This window comes from Bos indicus x Bos taurus, chromosome 16 (assembly GCF_003369695.1).
Source record: "Bos indicus x Bos taurus breed Angus x Brahman F1 hybrid chromosome 16, Bos_hybrid_MaternalHap_v2.0, whole genome shotgun sequence".
NCBI lineage: Eukaryota > Metazoa > Chordata > Mammalia > Artiodactyla > Bovidae > Bos > Bos indicus x Bos taurus.
The window spans coordinates 30,032,996-30,052,905 of record NC_040091.1 but is presented as its reverse complement, the minus strand read 5'-3'; the positions used below and the strand labels follow the sequence as shown (position 1 = coordinate 30,052,905).

At 37.6% G+C, this 19,910-nt stretch overlaps 1 protein-coding gene across 3 annotated transcripts in view; it reads left to right on the top strand.

Annotated features, from left to right (window-relative positions):
- CNST (consortin, connexin sorting protein) overlaps window positions 1-16,722 on the top strand; it is a 99,094-nt gene extending 82,372 nt beyond the window's left edge. For all 3 annotated transcript variants that reach the window (XM_027564664.1, XM_027564665.1, XM_027564666.1), the window contains 2 exons: window positions 11,599-11,734; window positions 13,361-16,722. In XM_027564664.1, coding sequence (XP_027420465.1) covers window positions 11,599-11,734; window positions 13,361-13,566 — 342 coding nt within the window. In that variant the 3' untranslated portion in view covers window positions 13,567-16,722. The remainder of the gene's footprint in view (window positions 1-11,598; window positions 11,735-13,360) is intronic.
- Window positions 16,723-19,910: the final 3,188 nt, after the last annotated feature.

Below are 19,910 nucleotides of genomic sequence, written 5' to 3'. Positions count from 1 at the left end.
AGCGATGTGTGACCACCTTAGTTCAAATACTGACTCAGCCTTCAAATACTGACTTCAAATACTGTTACCAGCCTTATGGAGCTACCATCTAATTCTGTTTATTTCTCTGAGAATTAGGATGCTAACTACTTTTCTTCTTGTCTCATCTTATATTTTTTTCTAAGTAACCTTTTAATTTAATTTGTATCTGTTGTTTTCTGATTCTGCATTATCACTGAAATAAAAAACCATCAAGTAGAAGATGGAAATGTAGCCAAGCCAAAGTAGATAACAGAATACATATGGAAATGAAACTCTGTGAGAGCTTTCTAAGATAATTACTGTCATGTTACTAGCTTGCTTTCTTGCAGTTTATAGTCAACTCTCTATCAACTATGATTTTAAAAATTTTTTTCTTCACAAAATAGATAAAATAGTCATTCTTTTTAACTAGATCTTTTTATTGCCATTGACAGTCAACCCTCCATAAACTGACTTTTCTTCTTAATTTTTTTCCTGAAAATTGTTTAGTAGTGCTTAATGAGTGCAGAGTTTCTGTTGGGGTGATGAAAATTTTAGAAATAGATATTGGTGGTGGTTATACCACATGAATATAATTTCACCTAAAAATGGTTAAAATGGCAATGTTATATGTGTGTGTGTGTGTGTGTGTATATATAATTTTTGTATCATAATTTTTAAGAATAGTAAAAAAAAAAAAAAGATTTTAAATAGATCTAATAGTATAACACTGGACCCAGAACTCCTTTCTCTTTATTTTCATCAGACTTCAGGTACAGGGAATTATCAAAGCAAAGTCACAACCATATCCAAATCTAGGTTTAATACCAGAACTTTACTACTGTCTAACTGCTTCTTTTCAAGAATCAAGCTGACTTGTTGTATGGTCTAGTTTTACTTTTTTAAATATAAACTGCGGAGAAGGACAGAGAGCTCCTGTTGAGTCTCCCTGCCTTAAGAGAGACTCCTGTTGAGTCTCTCCTCCCCATTTATGGTGGGGAATTACTGTTGAATTAACACTGTACTACAACTAAATGGAATAGTCCTTCCTAAAACCCATAATGTCAGCTTTTCCTAGGTTTCCTCCATGGAGATTATGCTATGTACATCTTAAAATCATCCTTCCTGTGAAATTACTTTTTTTTTTTCCAGTATATCTTTGGTATATTTTTCCATTTTTTTAACTTTTACTCTTTTATATATTTATATTAAAGGTCTCTTATACAATTATGTAAAGTTTAAAAATAAAATAAAATTTAAAAAAAAATTAAATAAAAAAATAAAGGTCTCTTATAAGCAGCATTTTTTTTTTTTTTTACTCAAGAAAAACATTTATTATTCTCGTGTTTTGACATGTTCTATAGATTCTTCTGGATTTTTTTTTTTTAATTTTCCTTTTTTTTTTTTTTACTGATTCTTTCTGCGCCCCCACCTCCCTCCCCCCACCACCCCATTGTAGTTGTCAGTTTCATTGGCACTATGAAATCTAATTAAGCTTTTGAGCTTTTTTTTTTCTCAGTCATGTTTTTTATTGTTGTTATAAACCTCTGCCTCTACGTTGGCCTTTTGCATTGCACGATGGTCCCCTTTCCTAAAAGTCTATTAGTCTGTTAAATTGTACTGTTTTTAAAACCCCAGAAGCTGCATATGACTGACAAAGCTAGTTTACTTTTCTATGATAATGCTAAACAGACTGTTTCTGACTGTTTCTGAATACTGCTTCTCCATCCTAAAAAATATACTTTAATAAAATCTGCCTAACTGTGTCAGGAAAAGTTTTTAAACTTTGAAACTGAAAATCAGTGTGCTTACTGTTTCCTTAGTGCCTTAAGAATGAAGTTTTGAGCTAAGTAAAATGTTCAGGTAATAGGGGGTTTGCTTTTAAGCGCAAACTTCTTTTTAATCCAAACACTGTTTATTTCATGCTTTCAATGAAATTGCATTCAGGATGTCTTCCATGTGTCAGGTGATGAAGATACAGTGAGGAATTAGATGAAGTTCGTGGCATTTGAGGGGCTGTCTGCTGCCACACTTGTCCATACTTTTGTGAACAGGATACAGAACATAATTTCTTAATAACTAAATAATATTCATGGATGTTTTTCCTGCCCTCAGGAGCCACTGAGGCTCCTAGCCTGTGTTCCTCCACATAACTGTGCTCTCCTTGTGAGTCCTTCTCTCCCAAATTCATCATTTCTTGCCAGTGACTCCGCCCCTCACAGATCGCCTTACAGCCTGTCACACTTTCTACCACTTTGTTTATGGTAGAATATAATGGTATGTTCTCTCATTGCCATATCTCTCTCTGCCTTCATTCTCTTGCCATTTCTGCATTGCTCAGCCTTGACTTCAGTGGAGCTTGGCCCTGATAGCCATTACCAGCACAGTGGAAGTGTTTGTTGTTTTTTTTAAACATCGTTATTTCATTAAGATGAGATAATTTATACAAAATCTCATAGAGAACTAAAAACATGTACAGTAATTTAATTCATTAATAAAGAAATATGCATAAATGAAACTTTTCTAGGTTTGGGAAATGTTTTCAAAGCCAGAATAATTTTGCTAAGTAAAATAATAGCTTAGTATCCGAAGCATTGCTGTTCTTTCTTACGTAAAAAAAGAACCTAGAACCTGACACACTGTCATCAAACGTATCATATCTACTATTTTTTTTAATCTTTAAAAAAAAAATTGTTTTTAATGGAAGGATAATTGCTTTACAGTATTGTGTTGATTTCTACCAAACATCAACATGAAATCAGCCATAGGTTTACCCATGTCCCCTCCCACTTGAACATCCCTTCCACCTCCCTCCCCATTCTACCCCTCTCTACTGTTTTCAAAAAGCATCAAAAATATTTATGTTCATTTCATAGATTCGTAAGAAAAAAGTTCATCACGTGTGGAGTGTCTGTACGTTAGAGCAATTCACTCACTTATCCCCTCATTCAGTGATTTTTATGTAACTTCTGAGTGCCATGACATTACAGATGCAGTGATTAAAAATTCAGAGAAGGATGCTATATGTGTGAAGCCTCAGTCTAACAGTTGTCTGACTGCAGGTGCTACCTGTTTACTGAATTTGACTATCCTAGTTTTTAGAAAAAGATGAAATTTTTTCTCAATACCCATAATACCCTGACATTTTAATGTCAGAATGCAAACTCCTCTTACCCAGCAACCTGGTAATGCTAACACATCATTGACTTGCTTTGTTCTGGAACCTGGGAGGATTGCATTATCGTCTCTTTAAACTCTTTAGCTGTTCCTAACATCAGAACCTTAGGAGGAAATATGCTATACAAGTTCAAGGAGGCATCAGGATCCAGCCTCATACTGCTATTGATAATAAAAGTCCACTCAGCCCATAGTAGGCTGCTACATATGTGGAGAAGAGGGAGTTGTTTTGTTTTCTAAATAAGTATCACATCAAGTATTGGATAAATTTTTACAAAAGTTAATCTATTCACATTGAAAATAATCATAGTATGTAATTCAGAGATCCCTTTATGAGCAGATTTTGGCAACATGATATGCCATATGAAAGTAAACCATTCATTTTTCATTTAACATATGTATGTGTAATCTGTTGGCAGAGATGTCATATGTTCAGAAAACTAAAGGCTTCAGATTCAAGCGATTTTTGTTTTTAGAAATAATATCATAATTTCTTTACTCCTTTACTACTGCTTGGGTCTTTAAAAAAACTTTTAATCTGAAAGAGGGCAACACATGTTCCTTGTCCTGTGTCTATATCGGCAGCATTACTTAGCTTTAGGTCTACCTGTCTCACGGGAACCAAAATAGGGAAGGACATAACCTAGAACTTTCTGATGGGGAGGAAGGTAACAACCCAGAATTGGTGTTGAGTTTGTCTCCAGAGAAACTAATCTAAGTGACTTCTGTGCAGTAGTCATCTCTGTCTCTTGGGTGGGATTGGGGATTAAGTTACATTAAGTAACCACTGTGGGATTCCCTTACCAATGTAAGATGCAAGGCTAGGATCAAGCAGCAGGATTTTAGGAAATCATATAATTAGCTCTTCCGTGGATCTCAGACAAAGGAGAATCTTAGAAACAGCAATCATGGTGTTTTTTTGAATGACTATTTTAAGAGGAGCAAGTTACAAATGGTTGCTCAAACTCCTGCTACTGCTGTAGCTTCCTCCAGCTACTATTTGGGCCCCCTGGATCAGATATCCTCAATATGAGGATTAGGAGAATATGTTGCCTTACCAATTTAGGGACAACGCCCCAGTCAGCTTGGAAGTAGTTATGGAACGAGAACGATGCCCCTTTTCCCTAGGCAACATAATTCTCCTAAAAAAAAAGGGGGGGAATGAGAGAGTCAGTTCCTAGGCAGGTTGATAGGGAGTCTAGGGGTCCCCAAGGAGAGAGGGATCTGGAATTCTCAAGGAGGAAGAAAGGACAAACTTTTTTTCTTTCTCCACATTCCTTAGGATTATATAACAATAATGTATCCTGCCTAAGGACAGTCTTTGGATTCAACCTTCTGTTATCTTAAAATGTTAATTATGGGAGTAGACCTGGTCTTTACAAGGATGTGTCTTGCCTGAGGACAGTGTTATCTTAAAATGTAAATTATGGGAGTAGGTCTGATGAGGTCTTTACAACCTCCAGACAGTCTTTGGATTATATAACTTCATTGTTAACACTAGCAAGCGGGTACTGTTTCTGCCCCCTTCTGATGCCTGTGTCAGAAGCTTTCTCTATCTCCTTTATACTTTAATAAAACTTTATTACACACACACAAAAAAAAAGAGGAGCAGGGTTAACCCAGCTTCGTCACCATAGAGGAAATATAGTCTTCTAATAACGTAAGAGGGTGCTTGGAAAATGCTTGACCCAGGATTTATGTAAGTGTCTAATGAGCCCCAGAGGATTATCCAGGGATTACCTATCCTTTCTCTGTGCCAGATGGTCTCATCTTTGCCTTTCTTTTTTATCCTGCCCTCTAAATTTTCTGATTACTTACTTCATCTCTTATTTGTCATGTCTCGGACCCAGCTCCTTTTCTTTTCCATTTAAATCATTCTTTAAATTTACATCTTTACTGCCTCTTTCTGGACTCTTGCAGTAGCTACTTAATAAGTTTCCCCATTGCTCATATCATCTTCTCCCCCTTCAAATGGTCTTATATTTAGTACTGTATAAAAGTCGTGTCTCAAAAAAAAAAAAGTCGTGTCTCGATAGGCTTCCCCAGCCACTCACGCAACACGGGTAAATGAAATGACTCAGTTATAGGTGATGGGGGAACGTTCCCATTTCTTGTCTAGAAAGCTGAATAGCTTTTTGAAATTCTCTAGGTGCAACCAAACACACCTGAGGGTCTGGATCTAACACATAGACTGTGAGTTTAAACCTCTGCTATAAAATAATGTTTGCTTGTCAGTCTTTTCCCATGACTCCATTTGGCTCCAGGATAAGGGCTCTATAGTAATGGCTTGATGTTCGAGACACTTGGTGATCTCGCCCACTTTGCCTTTCCAACACCATCTCCTGCTGTTCCTTTGTTCTAAAACTGTTACTGTTGTCAGCATGGCCTCCCTGCTGCCTCCCAGGAATTACTCGAATATTGTCACCTCTGGTCTTCACCTTCTGTGTTAGTCTTAGTCTGCTCTGGAGTGACAAACTCTTTCCCCACACGTTTATTTCTTGTCCACTCTCGAGGTCTAAGCTCTGCCTTTTTAGCATATAGAGTGCCAAGCACAGTGCCCGTCATGGGCAGTACTCAATAAATGCTAGCTGCTGCCATTGTTTCTTGATCACCAAAGTCCATAATGTTTTTCCCTTTGACTTGCAGATGAGGGAGGGGCCTGAACATCATTCCTCCCAAAGTTCTATCTACCTGTCCCATTATTAAAGGACACACACACCTGTTTGTATATTGCCCTCTTCACTAAATTGCAAGCTCCTGAAGGGCGAGGATCCTGTTGAATGCATTTTTGTATTCTCTGCAAAGCCCAACAGCCACCTGTATACAGTAAGCCTTCCCCTGCTCCTCTTTTCTTTTTTTGACCTAGTTCACTTAGAAAAATAAATCACCTTTAAGGATAGATTTGGTTTTGATTATTTTAAGGGGAAAGGCTATGTTATTTGAGCAAGTATAGTCTAGGGGCTTTATATAAATTGCTCATCAGTATATCCATTTGCTCTTTGGCATATTTATTGAGTACCTACTATAATTTAGAAACTAAGGAGATACCAGTGAATACAGATCAAGTAACCTGCTCTCATGATACTTATTCTCTAGAGGGAGAGACACATAATAAGTTAAGTTCATATAAAAATAAACAGTACCATTTTATATATTGATAATGGCTCTGAAGAAATTTTAGCAGGAGGAAGGGGTATAGAGAGACCAAAGTGCTGGGGAGGGTGGAGGAATGGGCTCTGGCTAACCAGAGTGGAGGGGAGGACAGGGAGGGGACCAGCTGGAAGGCCAGCGAAGCTGGAGCACAGTGAACAGAACGGTGGACGTTCAGGTGGAGAAGACAAGCTGAGCGAGTTCCCTGAGGGCCTCGTAGACCAAGGTAAGGCACTGGAATTAAACTTAATCAGTGGTAACATCTTGAGATGGATTTTGAGCAGAAGATGTGATTTTATTTGTTTCTTGCCTGCTCTACGGAGACTAGAAAAGTGGAGGCAGAGGCCAGAGAAAGGAGATCAATCTAGTTATTTCAATTATTCAAGTGAGATATAGTGAAGGACTCAGTAGCAATGGATGTGGTGAAGATATATTTTTATGAAGGAGGAACTAACAAGATTTGCTAATGGAGCAGTTTTGAGGGAAAGAGAATCAGGAGTTCTGTTTTGGAATCTACCTTTGGAATCATTTAAAATGATTTACTGGGGATTAAAAAGTGGGATGGTGTCTTGACATTCTTACCCATTTCTTTTCCTATTTTATACTTATTGTCCCTTTAAACAAATAAAACGTAATTACAAAAATATGAGATAGTGCCTAATTTAGAAACTTAGGTGCATTATAAAACTCATATTTTTATTTTAAAAAACTTTTTTCCTTTTTAAATTAATCTTGGAAAAATTCAGTATCACTGTACTTCATCATCATTTGTTTTTCACTCTCCGAATTGCAGCGTGTTCTAAGATGCAGCAGTGTGGGGAGATAACCATTGTGTTCTTTCTAGAAGATGACTTTCCTCCATTTAGCCGCAGGTCCTGTTGCTCCAGCTGTGACTTGTTATGTTAATTTGCTGTAGTAGTAGCCATGACATTAATCTACTTCCAGATGAATTGAGTGACACAAATGATCTTTCATCTAACCATCTCCTCCCCAGTGTCTCTAGATAGATTTAGCCATTAATTTAAGTATCTCTTAATTCAGGTGACTTATAAGGATTTGTTGTATAAAGTGCTTTGGAAAGACAAAAGAAACTTATTAGGTTTATTTGAAAGTTCTGTTCATCTCACTTTAATTGTAGTATATAACAAATGACACTAAGCAAAATTTTAGTAATCATGGAAAATAAGATCTCTTCACATTAAGGACATGGCAGGAGGTTTAATCTTGTGTTTGTATTCAACTCTGCCAATAACTGGTGCTACAAATGTAAGCAAGTTATTTAATCTGGCTCAGCTTGACTTCTTCATCTGTAAAATAGGACTTAAGTATGACATATTATGTAAATGTCTTTACAGAAAGTGTGGAGATTCACTAAATTACAGTTCTTATTATGGAACCCAGATCTAAAGGACCAAACAGAGAACCATGACTTTTTCCTTCAGTGAAGAATAGTAGCAGAAAACTTGACATGTGTTTCAACAGTGAGATTGCTGGCGTTCAAGCTATTTGTAATATGATTTATGAATATTAATTATCAAGTTAGTTGCAAACCAAGCAAAATTTACCAGCCTTAAGGTTCTGGATTGAGCAAAGCCTAGGTCAATAAAATAATATTATTTAATATCTATTTTCTCCTTTAAGGAGGCAGATTTAATAGCAAGGCCTGTTTTTTTCCTTGTCATATTATGATTTCTTGTGCCAGCAGAGTTGCAGAATAATCTTGTTTTTATAACCAGTTCATTCTTAAAATGCTGTTTGTGATGATCATTGATACTTGAGGGGAAGTGCAGGAGAGCTATTTATTTACAATACAGAGCTACCACCATGCATGCTAACTCGCTTCAGTTGTGTCCAACTCTGTGCAGCCCTATGGACTGTAGCCCACCGGGCTCCTCTGTCCATGGGATTCTCCAGACAAGATTACTGGAGAGGGTTGCCATGCCCTCCTCCTTTGTAGGGGATCTTCCCTACAAAGGGATGGAACTCGTGTCTCTTATATCTCCTGCATTGGCAGGCCGGTTCTTTACCACTGATGCCACTTGGGAAGCCCATGCAGAGCCAGGTCAGGTGGATATTTCATTTTTTTTTTTAATTCTGCACTAATTCATAGTGTAGACCAGTAAAAATTACACTAATTGCAGCTTAGACATTCTTTTTGTTATCAGTGTAAAGGCTTGGTATACTTTGTTTCAGTAGGAAAGGAATTTGGTAATTGAAGTGGGAAACTAAATTTAGTTTAATTTTCTCTCTTTTTCTTTTTTTTGCTGTACCATGTAGCTTGTGGGATCTTAGTTCCCCGAACCAGGGGTGGAACCCGGTCCCTCAGCAGTGAGAGCACAGAGTCCTAACCACTGGATCACCAGAGAATTACCTAAATTTAGCTTTTAAAGCTTTGTGTTTTGAGGTTTAAAATTTCTTAACCTTTTAATCTTGGTATTATGATAAAAAAATTAAAAGGCATAGAAGCATAGAAATTTTTTTTAAGTAGTTTGAAGAAGACACATTTCTGTGTCCCCTAAACTTGGAAACACTTGGCAAACTTTTGAATGAGACCCAAGACTAACACCATGATCTTGTTTTAACTAACTTGCCCTTCTACCATAAAATTAAACTCTACCGAAGCCATTTCTTTAATTTTTTGTTCAATTGCCTTGGCATGGTAAGTAGGAATTTCCACGCTAGAGGTAGGTTCTAAGACCTTTCAAAACTCCTCGCAGAACAGAGAAGACCTGTCTTCTAAGAGTTTCCCTTTTGGCTTGCATCTCCTATGCCTAAACTTGGTCCCACCATCCCTATAGTCTGTAGGACCAGAGGGCAGTTAAAAAAGGATCCCTGGAGAAGATCCCTGAGCAAGACTGAAGGGAAATAACGGAAAACAGCACATTCCTTCACTTCAGACACTGTCTTGCTGAAACATGTTCTTGGTGGGAGAGAAAAAGGAAAAGAAAGTAAAGCCTGTGGTTAGATTTTTGCTAGGAATTAAGGGTTGAGTGGGGAGGGTGTCAAGACAGCATGTTGGCTCATCCCACATAACTGTAATTTCTCATACTCTTTCCTCTTCCCTCTTTAAAAAATTTGCCAAAGTTCACTGCCACCCATGGTAAATAAGGTGGGGCCACTTGGAAAGGCTTGTGTCCTGTAACTACTTGACTTCTGGAGCCAAACACCCCAAATTAGGCCAGGCAGGAGCTAAAGTGGGGGCCGAACAGCTCCTGCACCTAGTATAGCTTCTAGGTCTTAGAAGCACCATCTGTGTCTTTCCAGATGATTCTGAGAGTTTCTCTTGGCCTTTCACCATCCATTTACTCATAGTTGCAGTTCTTTAGATTTTCTGTTGGGTCTGTTTCTTGAATTTACAGATTCAAAACTCAGATCACAATGATATAAGTTAATAGCAATGCGATTCTGGGGGTCTTCTTCAGAGCTATTCTTAACAGAATTGTTTATTCTAAGTAGTTAAAGCGATTTGAAAGCACCTGTGATAGGTGACATCACTTTTGGTAAATACTATTTTATTGAGAAAATTGATAGTAAATGAATCAATGAAAAGTTAATTTCCATTTTCCATGTCTTGCCCTTTAGAAATGTATTAGGACTTCTTTTTCTCCCTTAAGTACCCAGTTTCAGCATGATACTTGTGAAGTTTTTCTTTGTTTTATGAAGATTCTCTTTAATGTTTTGCTTTCTGATGAAAGATTGAAAACTTCCTTTACATAATTTGTACTTATCATTTTAATGTCACTAAAGTACTTTAGCTTTCTCAAAAGAAATGCATCATCTGAAATACATATTTTCTATAAAAAGAATAAATTACTGACATTGATTTTTTTTTTGAGATAATGGTTTCTATAGACCCATGTTCAGGGAAGCCCAGTAGAAGACAATATTGAGTTATTTGAGCCTAAAAGCCTTGAGTTATAAAAAGAACTAATAGAATCTATAATATTTATGTATAATTTATTATCAGAGATGGTTGGCTGGAACTCCAAATAATTTATTATCAGAGATGGTTGGCTGGAACTCCAAATAATTTATTATCAGAGATGGTTGGCTGGAACTCCAAGTCATATTAAGTATTTTATACCATTGATCAGATAAATGACATTACAGGAAGTAGCCAGCTTACAGTGAGGTGATACCTGCAGATCACTGACATGTACAGTGTTAGGCACACAGTGCCCAACTGTGTCATCACCTGCAGCGTGTCCAAGCAGGCAGCCTCAAGTCAACCTGTATGAACCAACATACTGCTTAGGGGGCCTTTAGTAAGGCCTCTAGTCTCCCAGCCTGGCTCTACGAACCAGTTCTCTTCTGTTCCTCCCTACACCTCGGAGTCTTTTCATTCGAAAATGGCAAGGGTTTCTGTTTTGTCATTGATCCTAAATAAAGGGTGGGGTGGAGGGAGAGGAGAGGTATCCCAAGTGAAAACCAGAAAGACAGCGTAGAAAGGGGTAGAGGTGGGGGACTAAAGAGATAATACCAAACTCTATGAAGGCCAAGTATTGAATGTTTTAGACATTATGGCCTGTATTTAGTTTTCCCTTTGTAGCAGACACATACAATATGTGGATGAGTGAGCTTGGCTGTGTTCCAATTAAATTGTATTTACAAAGCTAGGCCGTGGGCCTTTGGCCTACTGGCCATAGTTTGCCACACTATGCATACTACAGGGTAATACGTGCCTAGTAAACTGGGTCTGAGAGGTATTCTAGAAGAGAAGTTCTTAGTGTTTAGAGCACTGTAACATTACTTAGTAAATGTGTAGTTTCTCAGAGAAATTGAGGACAACACTGATTTTGATGTTAAAAAGTTGATATCAAGTATATTTTTAGCCTCACATATTCATTTCTTAAAAGTTGCTGATGAATGAAAAAAAAAGCCTCTGTTGTAAAGCAAAACCCAGCACTCATGATTAAGCAAAGAGGGGTGGAAAGGAATCATTTTATAGATGACATAACAGGTAAGGGGAGCTTTAAAGGAGGCCTGATTTCCAGTCGATGATGCTGTGTCACGCTGCCTGGCCCTGGATTCAGTTCAAGGCTTTAGAAATCAGTGTTTTAGAAGTGTGTCTTTGGCAGTATCTGAATACAAGTGGAAGTATTATTTTGTAAAATTTTGATAATTGTTATGTTTTTTTTTTTTCCTATGGTTAAAACTCTAATAGGAATTCCAACACTTGTTGAATTGAATGAGCCTTCTTACCATTACATGTAAAATATCCCTGAGGTGTCTTACCACGATATAACAGATGGTGCTTGTCGTTTCTGACAGGTTGTTCCTGCTGAAGGACTGGTCTCTATATTGAAGAAGAGGAATGATAGTGTAGGAGATCGTCCTGCCCAGATGCAGCAGAAACCATCCAAGCGAAGAGTGAGGTTCCAAGAAATAGACGACAGCCTAGATCAAGGTAGCGTGCTCAGCACTGTGTCTGGCACAGATTTGATCCGTGTTTGCCAAAAGAATGAATTAATGTACAGTAAGATGTTTGGTAATAGGATTTGTAAAGAATATGTAGACTTAGTTGCATTATATAAAGGCACACAGAGAAGGGATCTATCATAAGTTCTTAAGTAAGTCCTAAGTATTCTGTTTGCTCAAATAAGTGACCAGTTGCAAAATTCACCTCCTTGCCTGCCTGGCCCACAGATAGTTGTCAGTGTTCAGAGCTCATTTCAGTTTCTTGTTTAGTGTTTTGTTTTCTGACTTTTTGTTTTTAGTGAGCCTGCTGTTTTTGTCTTGTTTTCAGTGGCAGTCAATATTCCTTGATTGTTGTGGAAAATATTTATAAATTACAAATATATTCTTTTTGGTGATTTCTTCTCAACTCTATGGAAAAAAGTGTCTCTCAAGAGCAGTAGTTTAACACTGTTGCTGTTGTTTGGTTTGTTTTTTTTTTCCTCCCGGGCTTGTATTTAAGGTTGTTGTTAAGTTTACCTAAGGCCTGGGTAAATCAGAGTGAGTAGAAACATGGCCTAGAATCTCTCAGTGTGCTTTTCATGTTTATAAAACAACTGCAGTATTAAATAATGATGTCAGTGTGTAGACACAATTTCTGAGTACGACATAAAGTGATGGCAGTAGATGTTTCTAAATTTTTACAACTATAAAGCTGGCATGAGCCATGGAAATAATCTGTTCTCACTGCTCATTTTTACCTCTGAACCTTGCTTGTAACTATCACAGTCTTCTCTAGATAAAGTGCTCAGTTCTTTGTTTGTACCAATTGGTACTGAATTTAGTAGGAGGAACCCTGGACTTAGAACTGACAGTCCCTAGTTCCCTTAGGAACCATCGCATCTTAGACTAAGTCATAACTTGTGCTCAGTAGCCACCTGCGCTTCTTGGCTTCCATGTTGGACAGCACAGCTCTAAACAGTGTCAGTGCGTGTAGATAAATAAAACAAAATAGGTGTTTTAAAATAAATTATATCTAAATGTTTGTACATAAATATATGATAAAGAAATAGCTGAAAAAATACATAAAATAGATTGCTAACCAAGATAAGATGGTGAGTGGGAATCATGGCAAAAACAGAAAAGATGATAAAAGTATTGAACTGACCAAAACCCCCCAAAACACTTAAGAAACACAGCACAAATGATACAGTCCTTTTTATTTGTATGTATAAAATGTGTACTAAGTATAAACTCTTAAATCTCTTAAGGTCTATTAACTGTGAAGAGCTACTAAACTAAATATGTCAAAGGAGAATACAATTACATAATCCTGTTTCTATAAAAATCCTTAACCACATGTGTTTGAGATGTACTGCCAGATTTCTTCTTCTTTTTTTATGGAAGTGGTTACATCCGTTGGATAAATGAACTAGTTTTAACTTTAGCATTCACAAGTTCCACAAGTGTGCATCTTTATGGTAACAGGTCCTCGTAGTCATTGATACACTAGCTTTCTATCAGGGACCATCCTTAGAGGACTAACATTACAAACATCTGGTTATCTTAACCGGTGAGACAAGATACTAGAATTTGACTCTTGTGTCAGCTTAACCTTCCTCTGTTTTCCTGTTTGCAGATGAAGTTGGAGGTGGCTCCTGTATTTTACTGGTCTTGCTGTGCATAGTGACGGTTTTGCTTAGTGTGGGAGGAACTGCGTTATACTGCACTTTTGGTGACATGGGGTCACCCGTTTGTACAGACTTCGCAGACAACGTGGACTTCTATTACACTAAGTTACTACAGGGAATAGCAGAACTTAAACACTGGATCTACCTCTCCTAGCAAGCATTCAAGAGGGACAGGCATGCTGGCAGTGAGAATCAAAGAGTGAACCTTTCTCAGCAGCTTTTATTTCAGGAGTTCCGTAACATGCGCCCTCACCTCCCCCACCCCGCTCCCCAGAGGAACAACAAACATCAGAAACAGCAACTGTAAATGGCAATCCAGAGGAACTCTCAGAATAATCACACCATGAAGCGATATTGATCTGAGCACTGTGGGTGGATGGCATGGTCTTTGGACAGCGTGTCCACCTCCTCCTCACTGCCTCCCAGTGTAGTGAGCTGCACTGAGCAGAATTAGACAGGGCAGTGTTGGAGCCAAACCACTTTTGGCTACCTTCAAGCTAATGGTTGACTTCCCTGGTGGCTCAGATGGTAAAGCGTCTGCCTACAATGCAGGAGACCCGGGTTGAATCCCTGGGTCGGGAAGATCTCCTGGAGAAGGAAATAGCAACCCACTCCAGTACCCTTGCCTGGAAAATCCGATGGACGGAGAAGCCCGGTAGGCTACAGTCGCAAAGAGTCGGACGCGACTGAGTGACTTCACTTCACTTCACTAAGCTAATGGTTAAAGGACACTCTTGATTTACGATTGTTGGTCCAAAGACGTTGCTTCCAGCCATCCCGCAATAAGTTTGTGTGTAATGAAAAGGAGTTTCCTTATGGTTTCAGTGTCTTTTTTAGTTCACTTTGGGAGCTATATAATTTAGGCTTTGTGCACTCTTTCCAGATTCTGTTTTCCACTTGCAAAATGGTTTTGTGTGTGTGTGTGTGTGTGTGTGTGTTTCAGACAGTTACCATAAGCAAAAACCCAACATAGAATAACAAAGATTATCCTTTCAACATGACTATAAATGTGCAGGCACAAAACTTTCAAGAAGGCATAACTGTGGAACAGATGAATTATAGAAGTCTTGGCCCTGAATTGAGAAACTGTGACAGATACAGTGACAGTTAACTTGGTTAACTAGCCAGAAGTTCATCACAGGCCTAGAGATAAAACTGAATAGCTTCCCCTGAGTCTCAGGCAACCAGTTTCATCATGGATTCAGTGCTTCCTGTAATGAATGCCGGATTCAGCTCAATTCAGTAAGACCTACTGAGCACCTATTATGTTCTGAGAATCTAAGACCCCTTCTACAAAGGTAAATAAGATACTAGTTCCTGCTCTAGATGTTTTGATTCTGGTCTTAGGTAAAATAAACTAATACTTTAATGAATGAAATTAAATCATCATATATAATTCAGTATTAACAGATCAGACACTCAGATGCTTGAATATGCATTCATATCATGGGCTTAATTCAGACCTAATATGGGGTCATTAGATGAAAATCCAATCATATCTTAAATAGACAAATGTCTGATTTTTATTTAAATCTGTCAGTTTTCCTTTTCTAAAGTACAGTGATCTAACAATTAGGAAGCCTTTCTTTAACCTTTTAATCTCATTGATAGCATTCTAAAAGAAACAAAACACATGAATTATAGTTTTTTAGCAATGATCATTATTTCATGTTTTTCAGTTAGAATCATTTGAAAGAAAAAGAGAATTTTCTTACTAGTTGTTACTGGCTGGTACAGTACATCCCTTCGTGTTTCAGCTTATTTATTTAGACTTATGATTTTTAAAAGGGCTTTTTATAGAAGTTGAAATTGTGTCATTTAGCACGCATTTGGTTATACCTGATATTTAATTACTGTATACTTAGTGTTGATTTTCTATAATTTCAACTCAGTGTGTTTTTAGGCTTATTTTTAAATTGATGTTTTATTTTTACTTACAATACTGTTTGACTTGTCTCTATCATGCCACCATAAACTATAATATTTTCAAGGATTATAGATCAAAGATATTTATTTAGAAGTGTACAAGATACTGAAATCTAGATTCCTTATACTTAAGGCTGATTTTATTAGAAGATTATTTTAATGTTCTATTATAAATTTTAAGAATTTGTATTCAACTTGTATGTAAATATATAAAATGTTGATGGTACTATCTTATGTGGTTCTGTAAGAGACATTCACAGAGTCTACTGTGTGGGTATCCCCAACATAGACGAACCTCTTCTGTTTTACCCTCATGATTTCTAGCTACAGAAATTTGGCAATGCTGATTTCTGCCGGTTTTATGTCAAGATAAGTCAAAATTTCCTTCCTGTTCCTTTTTTCGATCACTATTGAAGTTCTAAATACTCTGTAGTATTACATTGGCCACCAGGGCCATTGCTTCTGAAACTGAAGATTTCCCAGGTGCCTTCACACTGAGGGGAAAGATCTGAGACGACGCCTTGGTCCCTGGAGGCAGCTGCATCTCAGGAAAGCCAGGCTTGTCCTCACTGCGTCCCGTGGAGAGGGAGCTGAGCTCAAGAGCATACTGATGTCTTGATTTAAAATAGGCATGAAATCTCACCTAGAAAAACTAGGGCAGCTTTTTAAAATGTAATGGTCATTTATTGCATGAATTGGAGTAATTCCATCTGGTGATGAGAGAATTGTTATCTCTCACATAAAGAATTCATCCAGTTTGACTATCATGTAATTTTTTCCTGTCATTGGAAAGTACTGACAACGATTTGTAACTAATCTTCCTTAAAAACTGTATTTGGGGGTAACAGATCAAGCTTGTAATTTAAAATCTACACCAACAAAATGTCTCAGAGAGTTTATTTGAACCTCTTGGGTACTGAGAAAAACCGCTTTATTTAAAGTGAAAGTAAAGTAATTTCAGAAGTTGGTCTGGCCCCACAAGTAGGTTACTTTGGGTAGTCTAATAGGTTCCTACATAATGCTCCTGTGCTTCTAAAACATCTCCGCATCTGCCTGAAACAGCCACTGAAATTCACTGTAAAAATTCATTCCTTCAGATTTAAAAATCAAATCTCCCTGGGAGGTTTACTATATTGAGCTGTGAATTTGTGTATTATGCTAAGAGGATTTAAAATTTGGAGGTAGGCTTTGTTTTGAAAGGACAGATGTGAATTGGGTCTTGCTGAAATCGTAAGGTGGAGAAAGGGATAGGAATTGAGAAATGAAGAGGGAAGATTGGAAAAAGAACAAAGAAATCTTTTACCTAGTACCTGTATTGCTGAAGCTGACTTTGTGGCATTTAACCCCAATCCAGAGAGAGACTAAATGCTTGTGTTCCCACTAACGTGACCTGTATAACTCTATTCATTTCTGTGGGCTCAGTTGATATTAACTTACCCTTGTGGCGCAGTGGTAAAGAATCCGCCTGCCAATGCAGGAGATGTGGGTTCAATCTCTGTCAGAAAGATCCTCTGGAGAAGGAAATGACAACCAACTCGAGTATTCTTGCCTGGAAAATTCCATGGACAGAGGAGCCTGGTGGACTACAGCCCATGGGGTCACAAAGAGTTGAATACAACTGACCAACTAACATTTTCAGTACACTTGCATGCTTACTTATGAAGTGTACGTAGATTTTGCACACTTATTCATTTGGTGCTTAGATCAGTAAGCATACATCCCTAAAATCAGGCCTTGTACTTCCAGAATCCATTATACATTCACTTCTATCGTGTTGCTTCCATCTTCAAAAAGAGTAAGAGTGATCTAAGGTTTATGGTACAAATTCTGGTGCCAGCTGATATTTTAATAACCTCAAGGATAAATTAGTGAGCCTTATGTGCTAAAGAATTTTGAGGAATTCTGGTAGCATTTCAGTCTCTCTTGGTGGAGGCTACTAGGCATCTCTTCTTCGCAGTCCTAAGAAGAGTTAAGTCCTAAACTCAGTCTCTTGCCTGGGGCTCCGAAAACACTGCAGCACCATGAGGGACAGTGTTAATTGTTGTCTGTACCATGAAAGACTGGAATGCTACAGTTTACCTAGCACTGAGCTGGGTGCTGGGGCTCTCAAAACAAGAAGTGGTACCAGCTTAAAGAAGTTAGCCTCTGGCAAAGTAAATATATTTGCGAAAGGGAGGGGAGAATGAAGGAACAGAATACTACTGCTCATGGCGGTGGAAGCTTAAGTCCATTCCTTTCCACCATGTATCATGCATTAGGAGTAAAAGTAAAATTCTGTCTAGGCCACCTGCATAGCACCTTGATAGACAGGAATCTTCTCCAGCCAAAATTATTACTTTTTGCTTCTTGTTAGCATTTGTGGCATTGATAGTGGATGGGCTTTCCAAGAGTAAAAAGCTTCTTGGTAGGAACCTTCTTCAGAATCTAAAGTCTGAATAGCACTAAATAGCACAATGGAAAACTTTCTCACAGAACTGCATATCTAGATGCTTCTCCAGTAAATTCTAGCAGTCATTTAAGTAGGAAATAGTACCTATCCAACAAAACACTCTTTCAGAAGGAGAAAATGCACTTGCTAATTCATTTTACGAAAATAATATTGATCCATAGACCTGACAATGTCCCTTTTAGAATTCCAGCAATTTTTAGAAGTTGACAGGCTGATTTTCAAATATGTTTGGAGATGCATATGACCTAGAAGATAGCAGTGAATTTGTTAGAACCAAACTGGTAGACTTGAACTTCTTGATTTCAAAACCAAATGCTGCAATAATCAAAACTGAGGTTTGGCAAAAGGAAAGCCCTGTGTATGTGTTCAAATGACCTACTGACATGCCAAGGCAGTTAGGAGAGAAAGGACGTCTTCAACAAATAATGCTGAAACAACTCTCTGTCCCACTGGAGAATAAACTTAAACTTTTACCTCACACAACACAAAAATTAACTTGAAATAAATGGATCTAAATGTAAAAGCTAAAACTATAAAGCTTCTAAAACAGGAGAAAAGCTTCACAACCTTTGAGTAAGTAAAGATTTCTTAGAATACAAAGTACACAAACCATAAAAGAAAAAATTAATCAGCTGGACTGTTGAAACACATGCTCTTTGAACATGGTTAGGAAAATGAAAAAACAAGCTGAAGATGGAGGGTGGGAAATTCACAATAAATTTATCAAGTAAATGCCTTTATTCAGAATATGTAAAGATCTCATGAACTCAATATTATGACAACCCATTTGAAAGCCCCTTTCAGTACTGAATACAAGGCCTTTACTGGATAAATTTATTTACATTAGGCATTGTGTATATACACAGTGCCTAATGTGCACATGAGAAGTTGCTGAATATCATTAGTCATCAAGATGCAAATGAAAACTGATACCACCACACACCTGCTAGAATGATTAGAAGACTGACATTACCCCAAGAATGCAAGGGTGGTTCAGCCTAAGAAAATCAATGTAATTCATCATATTGATTGATAGGATAAGGGGAAAGAACTTCATGATTATCCCAATTGATGCAGAAAAAACATTTGACAAAATTCAACATTCTGTAATGATATTAAGGAAATTAAGATAGCAATTTCATTTGCAATGGAATCTGAAAGAATACCTAGGAATAAATTTAACCAAGAAAGAGAAAATTGTACAGTGAAAACTATAAAACACTATAAAAGAAATAATATCTATATAAATGGAAAGGTATCATATTGATGAATGGGGAGATAATATTGTTAAGTTAATAATACCTAAAGTGATCTACAGATTGAATGTAATCCCTATTTTGAGCCTATTTTGCCAAAATAGAAAAGCCAACTATAAAATTTATATGGCACTGCGAGGCGGCCCAAAAAGCCAAAACAGTCTTGAAAAAAGAGACAAAATTGGATGACTCAGGTTTCCCAATTTCAAAAGTCACTGCAAAACTTCAGTAACCAGTATGTAACCTTTATGTAACCTTTATGCCAGTATGATGCTGGCATAAAGATAGACCTATAGACCAATGGGGGGCTTCCCTTTTGGCTCAGCTGGTAAAGAAGCTGCCTGCAATGAGGGAGACCTGGGTTCGATCCCTGGGTTGGGAAGATCCCCGGGAGACGGGAAAGGCTACCCACTCCAGTATTCTGGCCTAGAGAATTCAATGGACTGTATAGTCCATGGGGTTGCAAAGAGTCGGACACAAATGAGTGACCTTCACTCACTCACTCACTCACTCATAGACCAATAGAATAGAATTAAGAATCCAGAAACAAGCCTGGACCTCTTTGCCCAGTTGATTTATGATAAGGGCATCAGGTTCATTCAGTGAGGAAAGAGTTTCAGGACACCTGGATTTCCACGTGCAAAAGAAAGAAACTGAACCCCTGCCTCACAACATATACAAAAATCATCCCAAAATGGTTTGATAACCTAAATATGAGCTAAGTCCACAAAACTCTTAGGGGTGTATACAGCATAAGGGTACATCTTCATGACGATGGATTTGGGAATGGATTCTTAGGTATGATAGCAAAAGCACAAGCAACAAAAGAGAAAACAGGTAAATAGGACTTCCTCAAAAAGTATTTTT